Source organism: Eubalaena glacialis, chromosome 10 (assembly GCF_028564815.1).
Source record: "Eubalaena glacialis isolate mEubGla1 chromosome 10, mEubGla1.1.hap2.+ XY, whole genome shotgun sequence".
NCBI classification, from domain to species: domain Eukaryota; kingdom Metazoa; phylum Chordata; class Mammalia; order Artiodactyla; family Balaenidae; genus Eubalaena; species Eubalaena glacialis.
Genome location: NC_083725.1, coordinates 82,599,727 through 82,624,403, shown reverse-complemented (window position 1 = coordinate 82,624,403; position 24,677 = coordinate 82,599,727). Strand labels below are relative to the sequence as shown.

The following is a 24,677-nucleotide window of genomic DNA, read 5'->3' as shown; positions in this document are numbered from 1 at the left end:
GTGCTTTCTCACTTAAATAGTTACTAATAGTTTCATTAAATTATGGCATAAAGCCACTTAATTAAATCACTAAAGGAGAACAAAGGAAAAAGAAAAGAGGTATGAAAATGAGAGCAGGTATTGAGTTTGTTTCCTTCCTGGTTCTGGTAGACTTCAATCCTTAAACATCTGTGTCCAAAAAAAAAAAAAAATACGTTCTCATTTAAAAAGTATCTTCCTTTATTCCACATATGCTTTAAAATATTTATTGAGCAGAGGAAAAGGAAGGGAGGTAAAAAGATGACACACATGATGATGTAACAATTTTATTCTAAGTTCTGATGGACTTCGGACTTTAAATGCCTGTCCAAAAAAAAAAAAAATATGCCCTCATTTTAAAGGTATCTTCCTTTATTCTGAATATTCTTTTATACATAGATATATTGAGTATTTGCTTTTTAACTATGTTTAGTTAATCACCGATTACAATTAAAAAACATGTTCTCTGATAATATCAATAATTGATTAGGAAGAATTATGAATAATACTGAAAAAAATCATTTCACCATGCATATGGCTATCAAATTATATAGCTTTTGAAATGTACTGATGTATAAAAATTTTAGAGGCTTTTTCATTTTTCTGTAACACAAATTGCTCTATTTCCACAAATAAACAGAAAATAGCACAGATATTAATGATTTGAAATTATATTTGTAATAAATGTGAATTTCTATTTATTCAATTTTTTAATTTCCTCAAACAAACAAACAAATAAAATTACATACGTGGCTGGATCTTTGATTCTCCACCAGGCACTGATGGGGAAATTTCTTGTTGTAATTTTTTTTGTTCCATCTGCTGTAAAACCTAGTGAATGGAAAAAGAATGCCTTAAAAGTAAGCGTTATTTGATTTTCTCTGATATGTATGACCTTTGACAATGCACAACAAACTAACCGAAAATTGTTTTCCAAAATGGGATATTCACGTTCTATAATTTAGATTAATATTCAACAAGGAAGTTTTAAAAAAATGCAGTTTAAAAAATACTAAAATTTAAAATACGACAGCTAATTGAAATATATTACAAAAACACAGGCTTGTAGCAAAGTCCCTAAAATCCTTTTTAATGCCACAAGCCTTTTTACTAAATATCACCTGACGGTATTCCAGCTTCTGAGCCTCAAGTTGGTCATGCTGACGTTGTAGCTCTTCTTTTTGTTTCTGAAGCTCATTTGCCTTTTTCTTAAGTTCAGTTTCTTGTATGGAGATAATATTTTCATATTCCTTCAGTTCTTCCTCTGTGAAGAACTGTTGTTGATCCAATGTCTAAAAGACAAAAAAATGAGAAAAGAATAACCTTAGAAAGAAAACAAAAAGGTCTGATTCAGCTTTAAAATTCTATGCTTAGCAAAGTACAAAAGAATATCTATAGTATTACATGTTTTGGGTAAGAAAGAAGGGGAAATAAGAATATATACACTTGTACTTACTTGAGCAAAAGATATAACAGGAAGGAAAATCCAGAAACTAATGAGATTGGTTACCTACAGAATAAGGGGAGAACTGGGTGGAAAGGACAAAGACAATGTGGGAAAGAAAATCACACTCCTTTGAATATGCCTTTTTTGCACAGATTTGATTGTTGGAAACATATCAATGTTTCACATACTCAAAAAAAAAAGAAAATAAATAACAATCCACAAGGACAGAAAACCTCTCCAAATTGAATACAAATAGAAACAAATAATACTTTTATTTTAAGTGAATAAAATAATCCACAGAAGGGGGAAGGAAAAAAGAACTAACCCAAGAAACTTGTGATCACAGCATTTGGACTATATGCCCTTAGGCTAAAACAACAAAAACTGTAAACAAATATTAAAGTCTGGCTTTGCAGAGGCATCAATTAGCAATTCTGAAACTCTTTGTACATCGTAGTATTGAACAAATAAACACAATATTATTGTGGAAAATGGGAGCCAGGCTTTGTATGAAATATGGAAAGAGAAAAAGAATGTTGTATTGGAAGTAGAAGCGTTAGATTGAAATTTAAGGAGATATCAGTGTGAACTCATGAGTTTTAATACATCTTGATAGCTAAATATATGAAAATGAATATAAATGTGTAGATGTGTCTATATACATATGTGCATGCATGCGTGTATATATATATACACACATACACATACTATATATATATATATATATATTTTTTTTTTTTTTTTTTTTTTTTTAAATTCCTCAACTCTGTTACTTGATAAGGCCCAGAAGCAATGGCACTCCAGTAGCAAGGAGCAAATCCAGTGTCCAGATCCTGGACTGTAATATCGATCTCCACTAAAAGGAACCAGTGCTCTTCAGAAAAATGTCTGATTCCAGAGGTAGGGCAGAGAAAGAACAAGATGAGCCTTGGACACCTTATTACACTAAAAAGTAAGGAAGTCCTCAAAGCATGATAGGGACATGCCTGAAGGACACAAAAGCCAGTCTGAGGAAACTCCTACTAGCCATATCAGGGACAATTTGAGCATCAAAAACAAATCATAGTAAGAATTCAAGTTTACTGAATAAAATAAGAAGCCAGGAGTCTACATTGATATAAACAACTAGAGAAGGGGGAAGGAATAGCTACAGTGGAAAGCCAAGGGAATATTGGCTTTTTCCACCTACAGTAGAAAGCCAACTAAGGAATGATGATTAGAAAATCACCATTTGTCAACAGTCACAGTAACAATTTATTCTGGCTAGATTCATCAATGCATGCTAAACCCTGTAGATAATGAGTCTCAAAGTATATCCCCAAAGACAATACCTTTTTAAAAAGTAGAGCAATCTCATTTTTTATTGGTGGAAATGTAAATTGGTACAATTCTTTTGAAAAGCACTTTTACAAAGTATATCAACAACCTTAAAAATATTCCCTTGGTCCTGGTAATGCTACATTGAGAATTTATCTTAGAAAATAACCCTGAACACATTAAAAACTTTATATAAAAATGTGTTTATAGCAGCACTATCTTTTTAAATAACAATAAAAGACTGGAAATAACCTAAATGTCTAACCCTCAGAAAACAGTTAAGCACCTCCATAGTTATTAAAACAATGCTTACAAATAGTATTTGGAAATACTTTTGATATGATGTTGAGTGATTTTTTTTTTTTAAGCTGACTTCTGATTCTGGCAGTATGGTGGGATAGACAAGATACTTTTCAAATTACAAAAGGTAAAATAGTAATTTTACAGTGGGAAAACCTGGTAGACACCACCTTAACCAAATAATCAAAGTTAACATTGCCAGTTATGGAAATAATCAGCAGCATATGATTCTTGATATGATGCACTTCGCATCACTTCAGTGATATTCCTATCAAAAGTAGGAATCATAAGGAAACAGCAGACAAACTCAAAATGAGGGACATTCTACAAAATAACTGGTCTGTAGTTTTTAGAAATATCAATGCTATTCTCATACAAAGACTCAGGAACTGTTTCAGATTAAAGTAGACTAGAAAGACATTACAACTAAATCCAATGCATGATCTTGGAGTTTCTTTTGCTATAAAGACCAATACAGGAAAAACTGACAAAAATCTCAATAAAATCTAGAGATTAGAGAATAGTATTGTGTGTGTAGCATTGATAATCTTACTGTGATTATGTAAGATAAATCTTTGTTTGCAAAAAATACACACTCAAGTATTTAAGGTTAAAGCAGCATCGTGTACAACTTACTCTCAAAAATAATTATATATGTTATATATAAATACACACACACACAGATTAAAAATAGAGAAAGAGAGAAAAGGAGAGGGAGAAAGCAAATGTAGTAAAATGGGAAATCTGGGTGAAAGGTATTCAGGAATTCCTTGTTTATTCTTGCAACTTTTTTGTAAATCTGAAATTATGCCAAAGTGAAAAAGGTATATAATTATCTATTGATCCAGTTCACCAGAAGCACTCAAGGGAATTAATGTTCAAATAATCTTAGCATTCTTCTTCTTCACCAATGTCCAGAAATAGTTCAAATGTTAGACAAAAACTTACAACAAAAAAGAAGCTGATTTCTTTAACCACAAACTAAGATGACCAACTGTCCCAATTTGTCCAGGATTGTCCAGGTTGTAACACTGAAAAGTTCCGCATCCTGGGAAACTCCACAGTCCGGGTAAACCAGGACAGTTGGCCACCCTATCTCAAACTAATTAAAAAGGTAATCTTTTTATTTTATATAGGAAAAGACAATGTTCTTTTTTTTTTAAACATCTTTATTGGAGTATAATTGCTTTACAATGGTGTGTTAGTTTCTGCTGTATCACAAAGTGAATCAGCTATACATATACATATATCCCCATATCTCCTCCCTCTTACGTCTCCCTCCCATCCTCCCTATCCCAGTCCTCTAGGTGGTCACAAAGCACAGAGCTGATCTCCCTGTGCTATGCAGCTGCTTCCCACTAGCTATCTATTTTACATTTGGTACTGTATATATGTCCACGTCACTCTCTCACTTCGTCCCAGCTTACCCCTCCCCCACCCCCGTGTCCCCAAGTCCATTCTCTATGTCTGTGTCTTTATTCCTGTCCTGCCCCTAGGTTCTTCAGAACCATATATTTTTTTTTAGATTCCATATATGTGTGTTAGCATACGGTATATGTTTTTCTCTTTCTTAGTTCACTCTGTATGACAGACTCTAGGTCCATCCACCTCACTACAAATAACTCAATTTCGTTTACTTTTATGGCTGAGTAATATTCCATTGTATATATGTGCCACATCTTATTTATCCATTCATCTGTCAATGGACACTTAGGTTGCTTCCATGTCCTGGCTGTTGTAAATAGAGCTGCAGTGGATATTGGGGTACATGACTCTTTTTGAATTATGGTTTTCTCAGGGTATATGCACAGTAGTGGGATTGCTGGGTCTTATGGTATTTCTATTTTTAGTTTTTTAAGGAACCTCCATACTGTTCTCCAAAGTGGCTGTATCAATTTACATTCCCACCAACAGTGCAAGAAGGTTCCCTTTTCTCCACACCCTCTCCAGCATTTACTGTTTGTAAATTTTTTGATGATGGCCATTCTGACTGGTGTGAGGTGATACCTCATTGTAGTTTTGATTTGCATTTCTCTAATGATTAGTGATGTTGAGTATCCTTTCATGTATTTGTTGGCAATCTGTATATCTTCTTTGGAGAAATGTCTATTTAGGTCTTCCGTCCATGTTTGGATTGGGTTGTTTGTTTTTTTGATATTGAGCTGCATGAGCTGCTTGTAAATTTTGGAGATTAATCCTTTGTCAGTTGCTTCATTTGCAAATATTTTCTGCCATTCTGAGGGCTGTCTTTCGTCTTGTTTATGGTTTCCTTTGCTGTGCAAAAGCTTTTAATTTTCATTAGGTCCCATTTTTGTTTTTATTTCCATTTCTCTAGGAGGTGGGTCAAAAAGGATCTTGCTGTGATTTATGTCATAGAGTGTTCTGCCTGTGTTTTCCTCTAAGAGTTTTATAGTGTCTGGCCTTACATTTAGGTCTTTAATCCATTTTGAGTTTATTTTTGTGTACGGTGTTAGGGAGTATTCTAATTTCATTCTTTTACATGTAGTTGTCCAGTTTCCCCAGACCACTTATTGAAGAGGCTGTCTTTTCTCCATTGTATATTCTTGCCTCCTTTATCAAAAATAAGGTGACCATATGTGCGTGGGTTTATCTCTGAGCTTTCTGTCCTGTTCCATTGATCTATATTTCTGTTTCTGTGCCAGTACCATACTGTCTTGATTACTGTAGCTTTGTAGTATAGTCTGAAGTCCAGGAGCCTGATTCCTCCAGCTCTGTTTTTCTTTCTCAAGATTGCTTTGGCTATTCGGGGTCTTTTGTGTTTCCATACAAATTGTGAAATTTTTTGTACTAGTTCTGTGAAAAATGCCATTGGTAGTTTGATAGGGATTGCACTGAATCCATAGATTGCTTTGGGTAGTATGGTCATTTTCACAATGTTGATTCTTCCAATCCAAGGACATGGTATATCTCTCCATCTGTTTCTATCATCTTTAATTTTTTTCATCAGTGTCTTATAGTTTCCTGCATACAGGTCTTTTGTCTGCTTAGGTAGGTTTATTCCCAGGTATTTCATTCTTTTGTTGCAGTGGTAAATGGGAGTGTTTCCTTAATTTCTCTTTCAGATTTTTCATCATTAGTGTATATGAGTGCAAGAGATTTCTGTGCATTAATTTTGTATCCTGATACTTTACCAAATTCATTGATTAGCTCTAGTAGTTTTCTGGTAGCATCTTTAGGATTTTCTGTGTATAGTATCATGTCATCTGCAAACAGTGACAGCTTTACTTCTTTTCCAATTTGGATTCCTTTTATTTCTTTTTCTTCTCTGATTGCTGTGGCTAAAACTTCCAAAACTATGTTGAATAATAGTGGTGAGAGTGGACAACCTTGTCTTGTTCCTGATCTTAGAGGAAATGGTTTCAGTTTTTCACCATTGAGAACGATGTTGGTTGTGGGTTTGTAATATATGGCCATTATTATGTTGAGGTAAGTTCCCCCTGTGCTTACTTTCTGGAGGGTTTTTATCATAAATGGGTGTTGAATTTTGTCAAAAGTTTTTTCTGCATCTATTGAGATGATCATATGGTTTATCTCCTTCAAGTTGTTAATATGTTTTATCACATTGATTGATTTGCATATACTGAAGAATCCTTATATTCCTGGGATAAAACCCACTTGATCATGGTGTATGATCCTTTTAATGTGCTGTTGCATTCTGTTTGCTAGTATTTTGTTGAGGATTTTTGCATCTATGTTCATCAGTGATATTGGCCTGTAGTTTTCTTTCTTTGTGACATCTTTGTCTGGTTTTGGTATCAGGGTGATGGTGGCCTTGTAGAATGAGTTTGGGAGTGTTCCTCCCTCTGCTATATTTTGGAAGAGTTTGAGAAGGATAGGTGTTAGCTCTTCTCTAAATGTTTGATAGAATTCGCCTGTGAAGGCATCTGGTCTTGGGCTTTTGTTTGTTGGAAGATTTTTAATCACAGCCTCAATTTCAGTGCTTGTGATTGGTCTGTTTATATTTTCTATCTTCCTGGTTCAGTCTTGGAAGGTTGTGCTGTTCTAAGAATTTGTCCATTTCTTCCAGGTTGTCCATTTTACTGGCATATAGTTGCTTGTAGTAATCTCTCATGATCCTTTGTATTTCTGCAGTGTCAGTTGTTACTTCTCCTTTTTCATTTCTAATTCTATTGATTTGAGTCTTCTCCCTTTTTTTCTTGATGAGTCTGGCTAATGGTTCATCAATTTTGTTTATCTTCTCAAAGAACCAGCTTCTAGTTTTCTTGATCTTTGCTACTGTTTCCTTGATTTCTTTTTCATTTATTTCTGATCTGAAGTTTATGATTTATTTCCTTCTGCTAACTTTGGGTTTTTTTGTTATTCTTTCTCTAACTGCTTTAGGTGTAAGGTTAGGTTGCTTTATTTGAGATGTTTCTTGTTTCTTGTGGTAGGATTGTATTGCTATAAACTTCCCTCTTAGAACTGCTTTTGCTGCATCCCATAGGTTTTGGGTCATCGTCTTTTCATTGTCATTTGTTTCTAGGTATTCTTTGATTTCCTCTTTGATTTCTTCAGTGATACCTTGGTTCTTTAGTAGTGTACTGTTTAGCCTCCATGTGTTTGTATTTTTTACAGATTTTTTCCTGTAATTGATATCTAGTCTCATAGCATTGTGGTCGGAAAACATATTTGATACGATTTCAATGTTCTTAAATTTACCAAGGCTTGATTTGTGACCCAAGGTATGATCTATTCTGGAGAATGTTCTATGAGCACTGGAGAAGAAAGTGTATTCTGTTGTTTTGGGATGGAATGTCCTATAAATATCGATTAAGTCCATCTTGTTTAATGTATCATTTCAAGCTTGTGTTTCCTTATTTATTTTCATTTTGGATGATCTGTCCATTGGTGAAAGTGGGGTGTTAAAGCTCCCTACTATGATTGTGTTACTGTTGATTTCCCCTTTTATGGCTGTTAGCATTTGGTTTATGTATTGAGGTGCTCCTATGTTGGGTGCATAAATATTTACAATTGTTATATCTTCTTCTTGGATCGATCCCTTGATCATTATGTACTGTCCCTCTTTGTCTCTTGTAATAGTCTTTATTTTAAAGTCTGTTTTATGATATAAGAATTGCTGCTCCAGCTTTCTTTTGATTTCCATTTGCATGGAATATCTTTTTCCATCCCTTCACTTTCAGTCTGTATGTGTCCCTAGTTCTGAAGTGGGTCTCTTGTAGACAGCATATATACAGGTCTCGTTTTTGTATCCGTTCAGCCAGTCTATGTCTTTTGGTTGGAGCATTTAATCCATTTACATTTACGGTAGTTTTCAATATGTATGTTCTTATTACCATTTTCTTAATTGTTTTGGGTTTGTTATTGTAGGTCTTTTCCTTCTCTTGTGTTTCCTGCCTAGCGAAGTTCCTTTAGCATTTGCTGTAAAGCTGGTTTGGTGGTGCTGAATTCTCTTAGCTTTTCCTTGTCTGTAAAGGTTTTAATTTCTCCGTCGAATCTGAATGAGTTCCTTGCTGGGTAGAGTAATCTTGGTTGTAGGTTTTTCCCTTTCATCACTTTAAATATGTCCTGCCACTCCCTTCTGGCTTGCAGAGTTCCTCCTGAAAGATCAGCTGTTAACCTTATGGGGATTCCCTTGTAAGTTACTTGTTGCTTTCCCTTACTGTTTTTAATATTTTTTCTTTGTATTTAAATTTTGATCGTTTGATTAATATATGTGTTGGCATGTTTCTCCTTGGATTTATCCTGTATTGGACTCTCTGTGCTTCCTGGGCTTGATTGACTATTTCCTTTCCCATATTAGGGAAGTTTTCAACTCTAATCTCTTCAAATATTTTCTCAGTCCCTTTCTTTTTCTCTTCTTCTTCTGGGACCCCTATAATTTGAATGTTAGTGCATTTAATGTCGTCCCAGAGGTCTCTGAGACTGTCCTCAATTCTTTTCAGTCTTTTTTCTTTATTCTGCTCTGCGGTAATTATTTCCAGTATTTTATCTTCCAGGTCACTTATCCGTTCTTCTGCCTCAGTTATTCTGCTATTGATTCCTTCTAGAGAATTTTTAATTTAATTTATTTTGTTATTCATCATTGTTTGTTTGCTCTTTAGTTCTTCTAGGTCCTTGTTAAACGTTTCTTGTACTTTCTCCATTCTATTTCCAAGATTTTGGATCATCTTTACTATCATTACTCTGAATTCTTTTTCAGGTAGACTGCCTATTTCCTCTTCATTTGTTTGGTCTGGTGGGTTTTTACCTTGCTCCTTCATCTGCTGTGTGTTTCTCTGTCTTCTCATTTTTGCTGAACTTACTGTGTTTGGGGTCTTCTTTTTGCAGACTGCAGGTTCGTAGTTCCTGTTGTTTTTGGTGTCTGCCCCCAGTGGCTAAGGTTGGTTCAGTGGGTTGTGTAGCCTTCCTGGTCGAGGGGACTGGTGCCTGTGTTCTGGTGCATGAGGCTGGATCTTGTCTTTCTGGTGGGCAGGACCACGTCCGGTGGTGTGTTTTGGGGTGTCTGTGACCTTATTATGATTTTAGGCAGCCTCTCTGCTAATGGGTGGGGTTGTGTTCCTGTCTTGCTAGTTGTTTGGCATAGGGTGTCCAGCACTGTAGCTTGCTGGTCGTTGAGTGCAGCTGGCTCTTAGCGTTGAGATGGAGATCTCTGGGAGAGCTTTCACCGTTTGATATTACGTGAAGCCGGGAGGTCTCTGGTGGACCAATTGTCCTGAACTCAGCTCTCCCATCTCAGAGGCAGAGGCCTGACACCTGTAGGAAGGAAGGAAGGGAGGGAGGTAGGAAGGAAGGAAGGAAATAATTAAAATAAAAAAATTTAAAAAATTGTTAAAAATAAAATAAATTAAAAAGTAATAAAAAAAAGAAAGAAACAAAGAAGAGAGCAACCAAACCAAAAAACAAATCCACCAATGATAACAAGCACTAAAAACTATACTAAAAAAACAAAAAAAAACAAAAAAAAAAACCGGACAGACAGATCCCTAGGACAAATGGTAAAAGCAAAGCTATACAGACAAAATCACACAAAGAAGCATACATATACACACTCACAAAAGAGAAAAAGGAAAAACAAAATATATCTATGTAAAAAAAAAAGGAAGAGAGCAACCAAATCAATAAACAAATCTACCAATGATAATAAACTCTAATTACTAAACTAAGATAAACATAAAACCAGAAATAAATCAGATGCAGAAAGCAAACCCCAAGTCTACAGTTGCTCCCAAAGTCCACCAGCTCAATTTTGGGATGATTCGTTGTCTATTCAGGTATTCCACAGATGCAGGGTACATCAAGTTGATTGTGGAGATTTAATCCGCTGCTCCTGAGGCTGCTGGGAGAAATTTCCCTTTCTCTTCTTTGTTCGCACAGCTCCTGGGGTTCGGTTTTGGATTTGGCCTCGCCTCTGCATGTAGGTCGCCTGAGGGTGTCTGTTCTTCGCCCAGTCAGGATGGGGTTAAAGTAGCAGCTGATTAGGGGGCTCTGGATCACTCAGGCCAGTGGGGAGGGAGGGGTACGGAATGCGGGGCGAGCCTGCAGCGGCAGAAGCTGACATGACGTTGCAATAGCCTGAGGCATGCTGTGTGTTCTCCTGGGGAAGTTGTCTCTGGATCACCGGACCCTGGCAGTGGCAGGCTGCACAGGCTCCCGGGGTGGTGTGGATAGTGACCTGTGCTTGCACACAGGCTTCTTGGTGGCTGCAGTAGCAGCCTTAGCGTTTCATGCCTGTCGCTGGTGTCCGCGCTGATAGCCGCGGCTCGTGCCCATCGACAATGTTCTTTTTTCAATCTACTTTGTTTGGTACCTCTCAACCATTCTGTTCAAGATGTGTATGCACTCACTTATACACAGTAAACCATGGTATAAATTCAAATACTTTTCAGGAGCAATTTGACAGATACATTTAGAAACTAAAAAATGTTCATAAAACTTGAGAATAGTTCTATTCCTAGGAATTAATTCCAGGGAAATCATCACAGATGCCCCCAAATGCATGAACAAATGGATAGTCATCATAATGTTATTTATCACAGTAAACAAAAATTAGAATTGACCCATAATGTCTGAATCTGGAAGAATGGCTGTATAAATTATGCTACAACCACACAACTGCATGCTAAGTGGTCATTTTTTAAATTGAGATTTTGAGACATGGCACTGGAAAATGTTCATGAAATATTGTTATATTTTAAAAAAACAGAATTTCACAAACATACAAAGTCATTTATATAGTGAATATATGAAGCCATTTAAAAAAATATATAGATATGAATTTATGTGTATATGTAAGCTAAAAATGGGACAGTACACTATTTATTCACTGTATGCTATATATGCATATACTAAATATACAAACGATTTCCAAACTGGCATAACACAATGCATAATTTAAGTGTCTACCTCCGGATGGTAGAATTACATGTAACCTCTAATTCATACTTTAACTGTATCCATACTTTTAATTTTCAAGAATGAACATTATTTTACACATTAAAAAAGTACGATTTTAGAAAGATATAATTACATGCAATGTGATTACCAATAGAGATCAATTGTCCCAGCTTTGCAAGAAATCAAGTTCATTATTTTATAGTGACATTTTATATGAAAAGCCAAGATGGTAAAACTATACATGCAAACATAATGGCGAATAAAAGTTAAAAGCAGAATAGACTGATGTAGAATTTCTTGAACCATACATCCCATTTCACGTAGGTTCTATTACCTCCCAGCTATCTGGCTCCAAAAATTCCTTTTTTTCTGTAGCTTTCAAAAACTCTTCTAGAGTCACCAATCGGTCTTTGTTGGTATCAACCTGATTAAAGGAAAATGTACATGTAAAATAATTCTTTCACATTATTTAGATACTAGAAATTCTTCTCATAGATGTTACTACATAAACATACAGCAATTAGGGCTAGCCTAACATCCATAGAAACTGAGGGAAAAAAATCAAAACAGGACACTCAACATTATCCTAGAATCAGAAAATAGATAACTTTCTCTTCTATATAATTCAAATTTGAAAATAACTGATACCCCCAAAGATCACCAAGTTTGAGTCTGCTGATATGACTGGGTAGACTAGTATTGTTTTCCTTACTCACCACACCTCCTTTCAAAGCCAAGTGCTTGGGCAAGAAAAACAATCTTTCCAGAAAGAAAACTGTTTTAGCCAAGAGTAAAGGAGTTTAAGTTAAAATGCTCTCAACATTTTTTCCTAAAAACAAACAACTAACTAAATCAAAGCTAAAGTTGACAACCTTTCCAAACCCTGTTTAATGGCTCTTATAGACTATGGCAAATTCAGTTACAAAAGTGAACTCTGTGATGGCCAAAGAAATTTATTTGTTACTTGGAAGCCAGCACTCAACAAAAATCCCAATTTACCATGAATAGCTCAAATATCAGGTGAAAATCACTGAAGCAAAACAGTGGGCTTGGGGAATTCCCTGGTAGTCCAGTGGTTAGGACTCTATGCTTTCACTGCCAAGGGCCCTGGTTCGATCCCTGGTCAGGGAACTAAGATCCCACAAGCTGATCCCACAAGCCACGCGGTGCAGCCAAAAAAACAAAACAAAACAAAACAAAACAACAAAAAAGTGGGCTTAAGTTACCCTGCCTATGATAGCTATTTCAGAGTTTTCAGCTTAATAATGTGAACAAGAAATAAATACTTGTTGTTATAAACCATTAAGGTATTGAGTTTTTAAATTTCTTAGCAAAAACTAATACAGCATTTAAAATATCAAATAATGGACTACATTATTTTTTACTTCTAAAAGAATGTTTTACAGCATTCTTTTATATGCAGCAGCATCTCAATATTTTAAAATATTTTAAAGCAGTTACAAAATAATTTTATTTACACTAAGGGAACCTACTGACTGTTCTGGATCAAAAAATGCAAAATCCTTGGGCTTCCCTGGTGGCACAGTGGTTGAGAATCCGCCTGCCAACGCAGGGGACACGGGTTCGAGCCCTGGTCTGGGAAGATCCCGCATGCCGCGGAGCAACTGGGCCCGTGAGCCACAGCTACTGAGCCTGCGCGTCTGGAGCCTGTGCTCCGCAACAAGAGAGGCCGCGATAGTGAGAGGCCTGCGCACCGCGATGAAGAGTGGCCCCTGCTTGCCGCAAATAGAGAAAGCCCTCGCACAGAAACGAAGACCCAACACAGCCAAAAATTAATTAATTAATTAATTATTTTAAAAATGCAAAATCCAATTAAATATCTATTATGCATATTTATTTTCCATTTTACAATAAGATTTATTGCAAGAACTGGAAAAATCCACAGAAGTAACAGATAAACTTTTCAAACATACCTCATTCATTACATGTTCCCTCATTCTAAGCCTTTCTTCCTCCATTTCTACCATATCATCCTCTTCATTTTTGGGGTCATATACTTTCTCCAACTAAAAAGAAAAATTTAAAACCAACATAAAAGAAAGGAAGATAATAGAAGGAAAAAAGACAGAGCAAAACCACTGAATACTTAATGAACTCATTTACCTCTTTAGTAAATAGGGCTTCTAATTCTTGTTCATCTAGGAAGCCATCACTATTGACATCTAAAGTTTAAAAGTTACAAATGCAAAAACTGATTTTAATGCCTTAGAAAATTGATAGTTAAAATATAACTAATTACAAATGGTTTGCAAAAGTATTACTTAACATGAAGCATCAACATGCTACAGAAAAGGGTGTCTTTCTTTTTTATGAAGCCTCAGATCAGTCCAACTGATAACAGTTCACCACTTATTCATAATTCATCATAGTTATTTAGAAAAATATATATATTAACCATTTTTTCCAAAAATATAAAGTGAAGCAATATGCTATAAGACTAAAGGTACATTTTAATATTACAGCATAAAGTCCATTAGATATAACCTAGCTAGACACAGAAATGCCTTCATTTTACAGAGAAACTTGTAATAAGTCATATAATGACTCAAAAGTAAAAGCAAGCATAAAGACATAGCTACTGACCTAAAATATTTTATACTGCAGACCAGCAATAAAGACTACTATACTACCGTAGAGGAAAACTCTAAATGTTTACTATCAATAGGACTCGATTAGCAAACCTTGGCAGAAATCAATTGAGTAAAGCATCTATAATTTTTCAAACAAAAGATATAAATATTAATATTGTATCAAATCTGTTACCATGTAATTTGAAAAATGTCTTGGGGTCAAAGTCATTAGGATCCAATCCATCAGTCTCTTCCCACACTTCTTTTAGTTGATCTTTGCTTCCCTGTGAATCAATTTTTAAAAAACCACTCAAAACAAACTATAATCTATGTATATAGGCTCAAAATAAAATACAAAATTGAAAAACTTTGCAGAATTAAGAATCAAGATTTTAAGTACTAATAACTTATAAAATTCTACTATCTGGCACAAAGAAGTATCTTCATCTAACTATGGTTTTACAAAGTCATAATCCTTACTGGATGATTAACTTTGGGATGATTTTCATGCTTTCTCTTCATTTCTTCAAATTTAGATTCTTCTTCTTTTCTCTTTTCTTCATTCAGTGTTTTTAAATATTCTCTCCTTTCATGTTCCTTCATCATTTCATATTTTTTAAATTCATCATGTCGAGCCTTATCATAGTGTTCCAGATCACTTGTGGCCTATAATGCAATATTTAAATTAAATAAGAAGATGTGCTTGAAAAATATAAATAAAGGCTTTCTTGCATATAGCATACTCTCTAACAGAAGGTAGCATGGGAGGGCCAAAACATATTTGACTTCTGTTTTAAGTTTTACCCTTCTATTTTAGTCATTATTATTCTCAGAGATGTAGGCATTCAAAGAAACTAAAAGTTCAAAGCTAGCTTCAACTTTAGGAAGTTCCTATAAGCAAGTAATATATAAATTTATTTTAAAAAGAAGAAAAAGGAAGGGACTGTATCAAATCTGTACAGTATAGAGAACTAGAACAGTTCCTAACGACTTAACTAAATCTAATAACACCCAGGCTAGAACATCTAATTTGCTAACTTCATACAGTACAACATGAGAGGTCTACAAATTATAATCTAAAATCCCTGAGGCAGGATGTGTCTAAGAATTTTCTAGATTTTAGAAAAGACATATGGCATATATGCCATATCATATAACACCCCTGAAGAGTTTGTAACCAAACAGATTAGTACTTGCTTATCAAAATCTATAAATACTCACACTAAGTAAGCTAAATAAAACCTATAAATAGCCTTACTATAATTCAAGCCAGGTTTCCATTTTTATAGTATTTTGGATTTTGGAATTGTTGGCAAGGGATTACAGACCTGTATGTCCACATTATTATCTATACTAATAAGGGTTAAGCTATCTCCCTTTAAAGATATTCTAGAGAGTATGTAAAAGTTATACTACCACTTCATGGAATTTACTTGTCAAATTACAAAACCTCAAAGGCACAACAAAGACAACACATTTTGAAATGAGTCTCACCGCTTTGATTAGCATATCTAAATCTGTAGATTCAAACTTCTCAGGATTCAGGTGATTTAGATGATCAAATTGTTTTAAAAGAGCATGGTGGTCCATGCCTGTATCTGAAAGAAAATGAGAAAACTGTAAACAATAAATTATTAGAAGCTAGAAACATTAATATAAATAATACATAAGAATAAGCATTCATATTAATTCCTCTAGGATTTTATAAGAAAATTCTAAGTTTTAGATTTAAAAGTTCATATTTTCTTTTAGAATATTGTACATATTGTTATTCTAGGCAAAGGTAATGCCCTTGAATCTAGAATGGAATACAATTTAATGTGTACATTTTAATGTTATTTCAAGAAAGACTAGTTAGCTATCAGTATAATTTACAGTAAAAACTTTTTCATTATTGTAAAAGTACCAAATTTCCTACTTTTAGTTAGATAAACTCTAATATACTACCCTCACCAAAGGTCTAAGAAGAATTTCTTTTTTTTTTTATAAGAATTTTTTTTGTTTTGGCTGCACCGGGTCTTAATTGCAGCATGTGGGATCTTTTATTTGCAGCATGTGGGCTTCTTAGTTGCGGCATGCGGATGCTTACTTGCAGCATGTGGGCTTCTTAGTTGTGGCATGCGGACTACTTAGTTGAGGCGTGCGGACTTCTTAGCTGCGGCATGCATGCAGGATCTAGTTTCCCGACCAGGGATCGAACCCGGGCCCCCTGCATTGGGAGCACAGAGTCTTACCCACTGGACCACCAGGGAAGTCCTAAGAAGAATTTCTAAAAAGAATTGCTCTAAAATTTATATGAAGGAACTATTAGTATGCTGTTCCAATTAATCCTTTATGGAACAATAAAAATCTAATTCAGTAAATTCACTTGATTATACTTTTTTTTTTGGCTGCACAGCACAGCATGTGGGATCTTAGTTCCCCCACCAGGGATCGAACCCTCGCCCCCTACACTGGAAGCACAGAGTCTTAACCACTGGATCGCCAGGGAAGTCCCTGATTATGACTGATTTTGAAAGAAACATCAATTGTTTTCTTTGTAAAGAACTTAAAAAAAAAAAAACAAGCTACAGTGTATTGTAGTTGAATGAGCGAAGCGATTCTGGACGATTTCAGTTGTATTATAGAACTGAGCAAAATATGTACATGTGTTGATTTGTTAGAAGTCAGGGTTCTCACTTAGGAAAAAAGAACATACAAACATGAAAATGATGGAAGGTAAGGAAGAAACTTGGGGAAAGGGATGGGAATTAGTGCTAACTGTGTGAACTTATTATTTCTAAAACATACATATATAATGTGTACACATATATGCATGTATGTTTCACACATATATGCATGTGTATGAATATATATTTATATATATGTGTGTGCATGCATATGTGTATAGACATGCATGTATTTCCTATCTCTGTCCTATGGAAGTGTCAAGAAGAAAATATATCCCAGGAGTATTGAGCACACCTAGTGCCATCTCTTGGTCTGTAACATCATTTCGCACTAAAATTAAGAACCAGGAATCCTCAGAGAAATGGCTAATTCCAGGGCTAGGGCAGGGTATAAAGTACAAGATGAGCCTGGAACATATTGTTATGCCAGAAAGTAAGAAACAGCTAAATTTAGTTCAACTAAGCTTTCACTGAATTCTCAGTATGGCCCTGTACTAGAAGTTTTACTTATGAAGAAAAGATCTGTTACAAAACCTAGCCCTAAAGGATACGACCCGTCACTGAAATACATGAAAAGACACTTAGCCTCACTCAAAATAAGAGAAATACATACTAAACCTGCACAATTATACCATCTAACAGAGTGGCAAAACTCCTAAAGTTTGATGATACTTATAATTAGCAAGGCTGTGAGAAATTACTGCTGGTGGGAATGGGTATTGATCACCCTCTGTGGAGGTGGCAGTATCTACCAAAATTACAAATACATATATCCTTTGGTTTAACAGGTTCATTGTGGGGAACTTATCCTACAGATAATCTTACATGGATACATAGTGGTATGTGTACAAGAGTGTTCACTAGAAATAACCCAAATATCCATCAACAGGGGTCTGGTAAATAAATTATGGTATACCTATATAACGGAAATCTATGCAGTTGCTGAAAAAAAAATGATGGTCTCTATGTACTAATACAGAAAGATCTCCAAAATATATTAGTAAAGGAAAAATACAAGCTACAAACGTGTATTGCATGTATCTTTTATATAAAAGAGAGGAAAAATAAGAACTTTTATTTGTATTTGTTTATATATGAGTAAAGAAACTCAGGAAGGATGGTATCAGGGGGCAGTGGGAACTGATAAAGTACAAAAATATCAGGGAACTTTTTGCTATATACTTTCTTACACTTTTTTTTTTAAACCATGTGAATGTATTGCCTACTTAAAAATTACACACACAACCCCGCAAAATTAAGACACTTTAAGCCCTTCTTCAAATTATCAGAAATTTTAATTCATAAATTTTGAATCAATGAGAAAATACTCATAACTTTTCTAAGCATATAAAACAGTTTACTTTAGATAATGAAATTCAGCCCCTGTCTTGGAATAAAGAAAATATTGCCAAGATTAAGGGGATGGAAGTTGTCTAAGGGCAAAGAAATCTCAAACCACCTTAGGCCTGGCTTCAAGGATGGAATTACCTTGTGTGTCTGACCAGCTGAAGTAGGATGGTATGAGTTAATTCACCTCTCATTGATATCCTTAGTTTCAGGATAAAGAGTATTTGGTACTTGTTTTCTAAGTCTATTCACCAGCAGAGAGTTTACTGCTCTACACAATTTCTCCAATATGATCCATTGATCATACATGTTTAAAATGCAGGAACTTCCCTTGTGGTCCAGTGGGTAAGACTCCATGCTCCCAATGCGGGGGCCCAGGTTCGATCCCTGGTCGGGGAACTAGATCCTGCATGCATGCTACAACTAAGAGTTCGCATGCAGCAACTAAGAAGCCCGCATGCTGCAACTAAGACCCGGCACAGCCAAAATAAAAATAAATAAATAAATAATAAAAAACTATTTTTAAAAAATAAAAAGATAGGCTTCCCTGCTGGCGCAGTGGTTAAGAATCCGCCTGCCAAGGCAGGGGACACGGGTTCGAGCCCTGGTCCGGGAAGATCCCACATGCCGCGGGGCAACTAAGCCCGTGAGCCACAACTACTGAGCCTGCGCTCTAGAGCCCGCGAGCCACAACTACTGAAGCCCACGTGCCACAACTACTGAGCCCGTGCGCCTAGAGCCGGTGCTCCACAACAAGAGAAGCCACCGCAATGAGAAGCCTGCACACCACAACGAAGAGTAGCCCCCACTCACCACAACTAGAGAAAGCCCACGCACAGCAACGAAGACCCAACGCAGCCAAAAATAAATAAATAAAATAAATTTTAAAAAAATAAAAAAATAAAAAATAAAAAGATAAAATGCAGATTACTCATCCCTAGAATCAGAGTATCTGGAGGTGAGATCCAGTAATCTGCATTTTTAACTAGCTCCCTAAGGTGATTTTTATGCAATCTGAAGTTTAAGAACTGCTATTCCACCCTTAGTAAGTATTCAGATATTTATTGATGACAATGAACCACCCAGATAACCAACCTATGGGGGCATGTTACAAGGACACAGGAGCCAGCTTGAAGGGTCTCCCACTTGCCAAAGCTGGCCCTTGAATTTTGCTTCATAATTAGAAAGGCCATTCCAAGACAATAAAGGAATTCACTTATGTTGTCAACTGTTGCTTGTATGGTTTTATTTTCTACACTTAAATCTTTGATTTATATAAGCACTTATTCTGATGTGTATGAGATATAAATCTAACTGTACCTTTTTCCAAATGGCTATCCAACTCTATTAAGACTACTTATTTTTTTTTAAATCTTTATCTCACTAATAATGAGATACCACCTTTAATTCAAACTAAATTCCATATGCATTTAATTTTATTTCTGGAATTTCTATTTTGTTCCACTGGTCTTTCTACTTACATGACAACACCATAGAGTTCTAATGTCTGAGGCTTATTGATATATTTTAAAATCTAATATATCTAGTCCTTCTTCTTTGTTCTTCTTCAGAGGCACATCGCTTTTCTTGCTCATTTCCCTTCTCATATGAACTTTAAAATTAACTTGGCTAGTACCAGGGGAAAAAAGTACATCTTTTTATTTGGATCATGTTAAATTTGTAAATTAACCTAAGAAGAACTGACATGTTCATAATGTTGAGTCTTTGTATCAAAAAGATGTTATGTCTTCCCCTTTTTTCAAGTCTACTTTCGTGTCCTTCAGGAGCATTTTAAAGTTTTTATTTGTAAGTTTTGCACATTTCTTAATAGGTTTATTCTGGGTGTTTTATCTTTGTTGGTATCATAAATGGAGTCTTTTCTTCCATTATATCTCCTAACTGGCTGTTGTTTGTACATATGAAAAACACTGATTTCTGTATATTGTTTACCTTGCTGAATTTTCCTTTTGTATATACTAAGTTTTTCAGACAAGTTCTTTGGGTTTTCCAAGTGAATAATTATATTACCTGCAAATAGAGATGGTTTTATCCCCTACTTTCCAATTATTTTACCTCCAATTTTTTCATTTGTATAATTGCTTTGGCTAGTACCTCCAAAACAATATTAATTAGTAGTGGTGACAGTGAGCATCATTGTTTTGTTTCTGATTTTAGTGAGAAAATATATTTGTGTTTCCCCAATGTGTAGCTGAGTTGGACATATCTGATCATGTTACATGAGTATCTATTGATTACTATTTTATTACTTTTTTAAAATTAAGAAGGGGTGTTAATTTTTGTCAAATGCCTTTTCTGAATATATGGAGATGATCATATGAACAATGAGATTACTTTCTTTAAGATATCTTCACATTTCAAAAACTCTGTTTCATAGCTATTTAATCTTCTCATAGTCTAAAATTAAAAGAATATAGAAAGATGAATAGGCAGAGCACAGAGGATTTTTAGGGCAGTGAAGCTACTCTGTATGATACTATAACAGTTGATACATGTCATTATAAATTTGCCTAAACCCATAGAATGTACAACACCAAGAGTGAACTCTAATATAAACTATGGATTTGGGGTAATTATGATGTGTCAGTGTAGGTTCATCAATAGTAACAAATGTACCACACTGTTGGGAGATGTTGGTATTGGGTGAGGCTATGAACGTCTGGGGACAGGGGTGTATGGGAAATCTCTGTACCTTACCCTCAATCTTGCTGTGAACCTTATATTGCACTAAAAAAATTGTCTTAATTTAAAAAAATACAAATTTCAAAGATTTATTCCGATTCATTATTTGTCCTTTGACTTTACAATTTCTTTTGTCACACCAAAAATTTCTTTCTTCTTATATCTATTCATATGATAATTTACAGTATTAGATTTCCTAAAATTAAGTTAATCTCGCATTCCTGAAATAAATCCACTTGTTATGATAGAATATTCTTTTAACGTCCAATAATTTTGGTTTTGGCATCAACACATAATAAGAGTGTGGAACTTTCCTTCTTAATCTATGCTCTGGAATACTTTAAATAGCACTGACAATCTGATCTTTAATGGTTTGGTGGAATTCCCTTTGGCACTATCTGAACCTGGTGTTTCTGTGGAGCTAGCTCTGACAATTGTTCTATTTCATCTATGGAAATTGTTCTAATTAGATTTTCTCTCTCTACTTCCTTTTGGTTTGCTTTGACGTTATTTTTCCTCTTTTAAATCAGTGGCTTAATTCATTATTTTTCATTCTTCCTTTTTATTGATATAATTGTTTAAGGCTAATCATTTTGATTTTTGAATGACGTGAATATATAACCTATTCAAAAAATTAAATTTTAAAAATTAAGAGAAGGTGGGACTTCCCTGGTGGTCCAATGGGTAAGACTCCATGCTCCCAATGCAGGGGGCCTGGGGTTGATCCCTGGTCAGGGAACTAGATCCCACATACATGCCGCAACTAAGAAGTCCGCATGCCGCAATGAAGATCCTGAGTGCCGCAACTAAGACCCGGCGCAGCCTAAATAAATAAATAAATAATAAATAAATAAATTTTTTAAAAAAATAAGAGAAGCCAAATCAATACTAACATTAAATTTTGACTATAGGAACATGGTCTGTAAACTGACCTTAACAACCAAATATTGGAATTTTCCTGCCTTTTCTTTAGCACTTACCTTGAACGGAATCCAATTTAGCTTTAATCAGCATTCTTAACCTTGCCACTTCTTGCCTTTTCAGTTCATCAAGTTTTGTCCTCACATGGTGACTTACTAAATCCAGTTCTTTGCTTAGTCTCCCACTCTGTTAACAAAAATAATAAATTAATTTTATCTATTCCATTGCATTTTTAGATAAGACACAATATATTAAAAATAGAGTTATAATAAAGTAGTGATACTTTTGACTATTTTAGATAAATTTGATATTACAAACAGCATTTCTTTCAGAAGATATTCAGTTTGTGACTCTAAAATCAAGATGTCTAAAAACCATATAATTTAGAAAAGCATAATTAAAGCACAAAGAAGAAACTCAAAAAGTAACTTAAATTGTAAAATGGTGCAGCCACTTTGGAAAACAATTTTGACAGTTCCTCAAAAAGTTAAACCCACAGTTACCATATGACCCCGCAATTCCATTCCTAGGTATATACCTAAAGAGTTGAAACATATCACATAAAGTCTTTTTTTAAAAATAAATTTATTTATTTATATTTTATTTTTGGCTGCATTGGGTCTTTGTCGCTGCACTCGGGCTTTCTCTAGTTGCGGTGAACGGGGGCTACTCTTTGTTGCAGTGCACAAGCTTCTCATTGTGGTGGCTTCTCTTGTTGTGGAGCACGGGCTCTAGGAGCGTGGGTTTCAGTAGTTGTGGCACCCAGGCTCAGTAGTTGTGGCTCACTGGCTCCAGAGCACAGGCTCAGTAGTTGTGGCACACGGGCTTAGGTGCTCCGCAACATGTGGGATCTTCCCAGACCAGGGCTCGAACCCACATCCCCTGCATTAGCAGGAGAATTCTTAACCACTGCGCCACCAGGGAAGTCCTCACGTAAAGTCTTAAATATGAATGTTCATAGCAGCATTATTCATACGAGCCAAAAAAATAGAGATAACCCAAATGTCCATCAACTGATGAACTGATAAAATATGGAATATCCATACAGTGGAATATTATTCAGCCATTAAAAGGAATGAATACACCGATACATGCTACAACGTGATGAACACTGAAAACATTATGCTAAGTCAAAGAAGCCGGGCACAAAAGGCCAAATTTTGTATGATTCCATTTATATGAAATGTCCAGAATAGGCAAATCCACAGATATAGAAAGTGGATTAATGGTTGCCAGGGGCTGAGGAGAGAAAGGAAAGGGGGAGTGATTGCTTAATGGGTACAGGGTTCCTTCTGGGGGGGAAATAAAATTGTTCTAAAATTAGATAGTGGCGATGGTTACGTGACTCTGTACATATAATAAAACCACTGAATTGTATACATTAAAGGGGCAAATTTTATGGTATGTGAATTATATTTCAATAAAGTTTTTTTTAAAGTAATGTGGCCTCCTTAAGCTTTAGTCATTCCATATATAAATAACTTTTCAAAATTCATCTTTTTTAGGTTGTCTCCTTTGATTACTTTTTTTCATAGATGAGTAATTCTATTCATGTTCCAAAATTTAAGAGACAAAATAGCTAGTGGTTTACCTTCTCTTGTTTAAAAATGCATTTTCAATCAGAAACTGCAAGTCTAACTAGCAATCAGGCACACAGACCCTTCAGGACTGAGTCAAGGGGGAGGAAGGGAAGGAAAAGAAACGCCTCAAGCAAGACCAAGAAAGAATGTTCAGAGAGGGAGAAGGAGAGCTAAGAGAATATGCTGTTACAGAAGCAAAAAGAGCAGTACATTTCAAGGAGAGAATGGTCATTATTATCAGATAAAACAATAGTTCTCAAGTGTGGTCCCAAAGTGGAAGCATCAGCGTCACCTGGGAACTTTAGATATGGAGGCCCTAGACTTACTGAATCAGAAAGTCAGGAGGTGGGGCCCAGAAATCTGTTTTAACAATTTAAAATCTGAGAACCACTGAGATAAAATAAAGGAGTCCAGTAACAAGAGGAATAAAAGGTGCTGACTAGATCTGGCAATTAAGAAATCACTGACAGGTACTTCCCTAGTGGTCCAGTGGTTAAGACTCCATGCTCCCAGTGCATGGGACCCGGGTTCGATCCCTGGTCAGGGAACTAGGTCCTGCATGCTGCAACTAAAGATCCCACATGCCGCAATTAAAGATCCCACTTGCCGCAACTAAGACCCGGTGCAGTCAAATAAATAAATAAATATATATTTTTTTAAATTAAAAAAAAAAATAAGGAAGTCAACTGACATCCTTCACAAAAGTACATTCAGGGAAGTGGTGTGGGCGAAGCCATAATCTTCCCAGTTAGCAATGTTTGGTAAGTGAAGAAACATAGTATGATTCTCCTTTCAAAATGCTTAGCTGACAACAAAGGACAACTTCTAACCTTTTTTTTTCCAGTTTTTCCTGAGACAGGAGTCAGCTGTTTGTAATGATTCTGTCGGCTTGATTTTTATTGTCTATTTTTACTCAATTTCTTTTTCATTAAACAACTGTTTAACTTACTTCATTTTGTCTTCCCCCACGCAACCCCATAGGAAATAGGAATTGACTGTGAAAGGAAGACAGTTATAAAAGTATTCTCCTATGCCGAAGAAGGCAAGCTTGTTGTTTTCTTTTGCCTGATTATCTCTATATAGTAACTCCCATTACCCACATTGTCTGTTAGCCCCCAAATAACACTCTTAGTCCTAACTGAAGTAAATAAGAGACATTGAAAGTTCTACATTAAATATCATTCATCCCAGGAAATTAGTTCCACAGCTCAAATGAATTTTTCAAGGAAACACGAGATTATTCTCAAAACAATTCAGGGGACTGTAGATATTATGCTAAGTGAAATAAGTCAGACAGAGAAAGACAAATACCGCATGACATATGTGGAATCTAAAAAAACAGAACAAACAAACGAACTAAACCAAACAAAAAACAGATTCATAGATACAGAGAACAAATTGGTGATTGCCA

The 24,677-nt window shown here is 35.3% G+C and overlaps 1 protein-coding gene and 1 non-coding gene across 7 annotated transcripts in view; one reads left to right on the top strand and one right to left on the bottom strand.

Annotated features, from left to right (window-relative positions):
• Positions 1-24,677, bottom strand: part of NUCB2 (nucleobindin 2) — a 44,583-nt gene continuing 19,906 nt past the window's right edge. For 3 of the 6 annotated variants that reach the window (XM_061203086.1, XM_061203090.1, XM_061203089.1), the window contains 10 exons: positions 21,746-21,872; positions 15,544-15,647; positions 14,530-14,715; positions 14,243-14,333; positions 13,583-13,641; positions 13,393-13,485; positions 11,793-11,882; positions 1,140-1,310; positions 768-849; positions 256-342 (listed from right to left, as the gene is read on the bottom strand). In XM_061203086.1, the coding sequence (XP_061059069.1) occupies positions 335-342; positions 768-849; positions 1,140-1,310; positions 11,793-11,882; positions 13,393-13,485; positions 13,583-13,641; positions 14,243-14,333; positions 14,530-14,715; positions 15,544-15,647; positions 21,746-21,872 (1,011 nt within the window). In that variant the 3' untranslated portion in view covers positions 256-334. Of the gene's footprint in view, positions 169-255; positions 343-759; positions 850-1,139; positions 1,311-11,792; positions 11,883-13,392; positions 13,486-13,582; positions 13,642-14,242; positions 14,334-14,529; positions 14,716-15,543; positions 15,648-21,745; positions 21,873-24,677 lie in introns of those variants that run through there. The other 3 variants (XM_061203087.1, XM_061203088.1, XM_061203091.1) reach the window with 3 other exon arrangements.
• TRNAS-CGA (transfer RNA serine (anticodon CGA)) lies at positions 12,517-12,589 on the top strand. Its single transcript has one exon. It is a non-coding gene; the product is annotated as a tRNA-Ser (tRNA).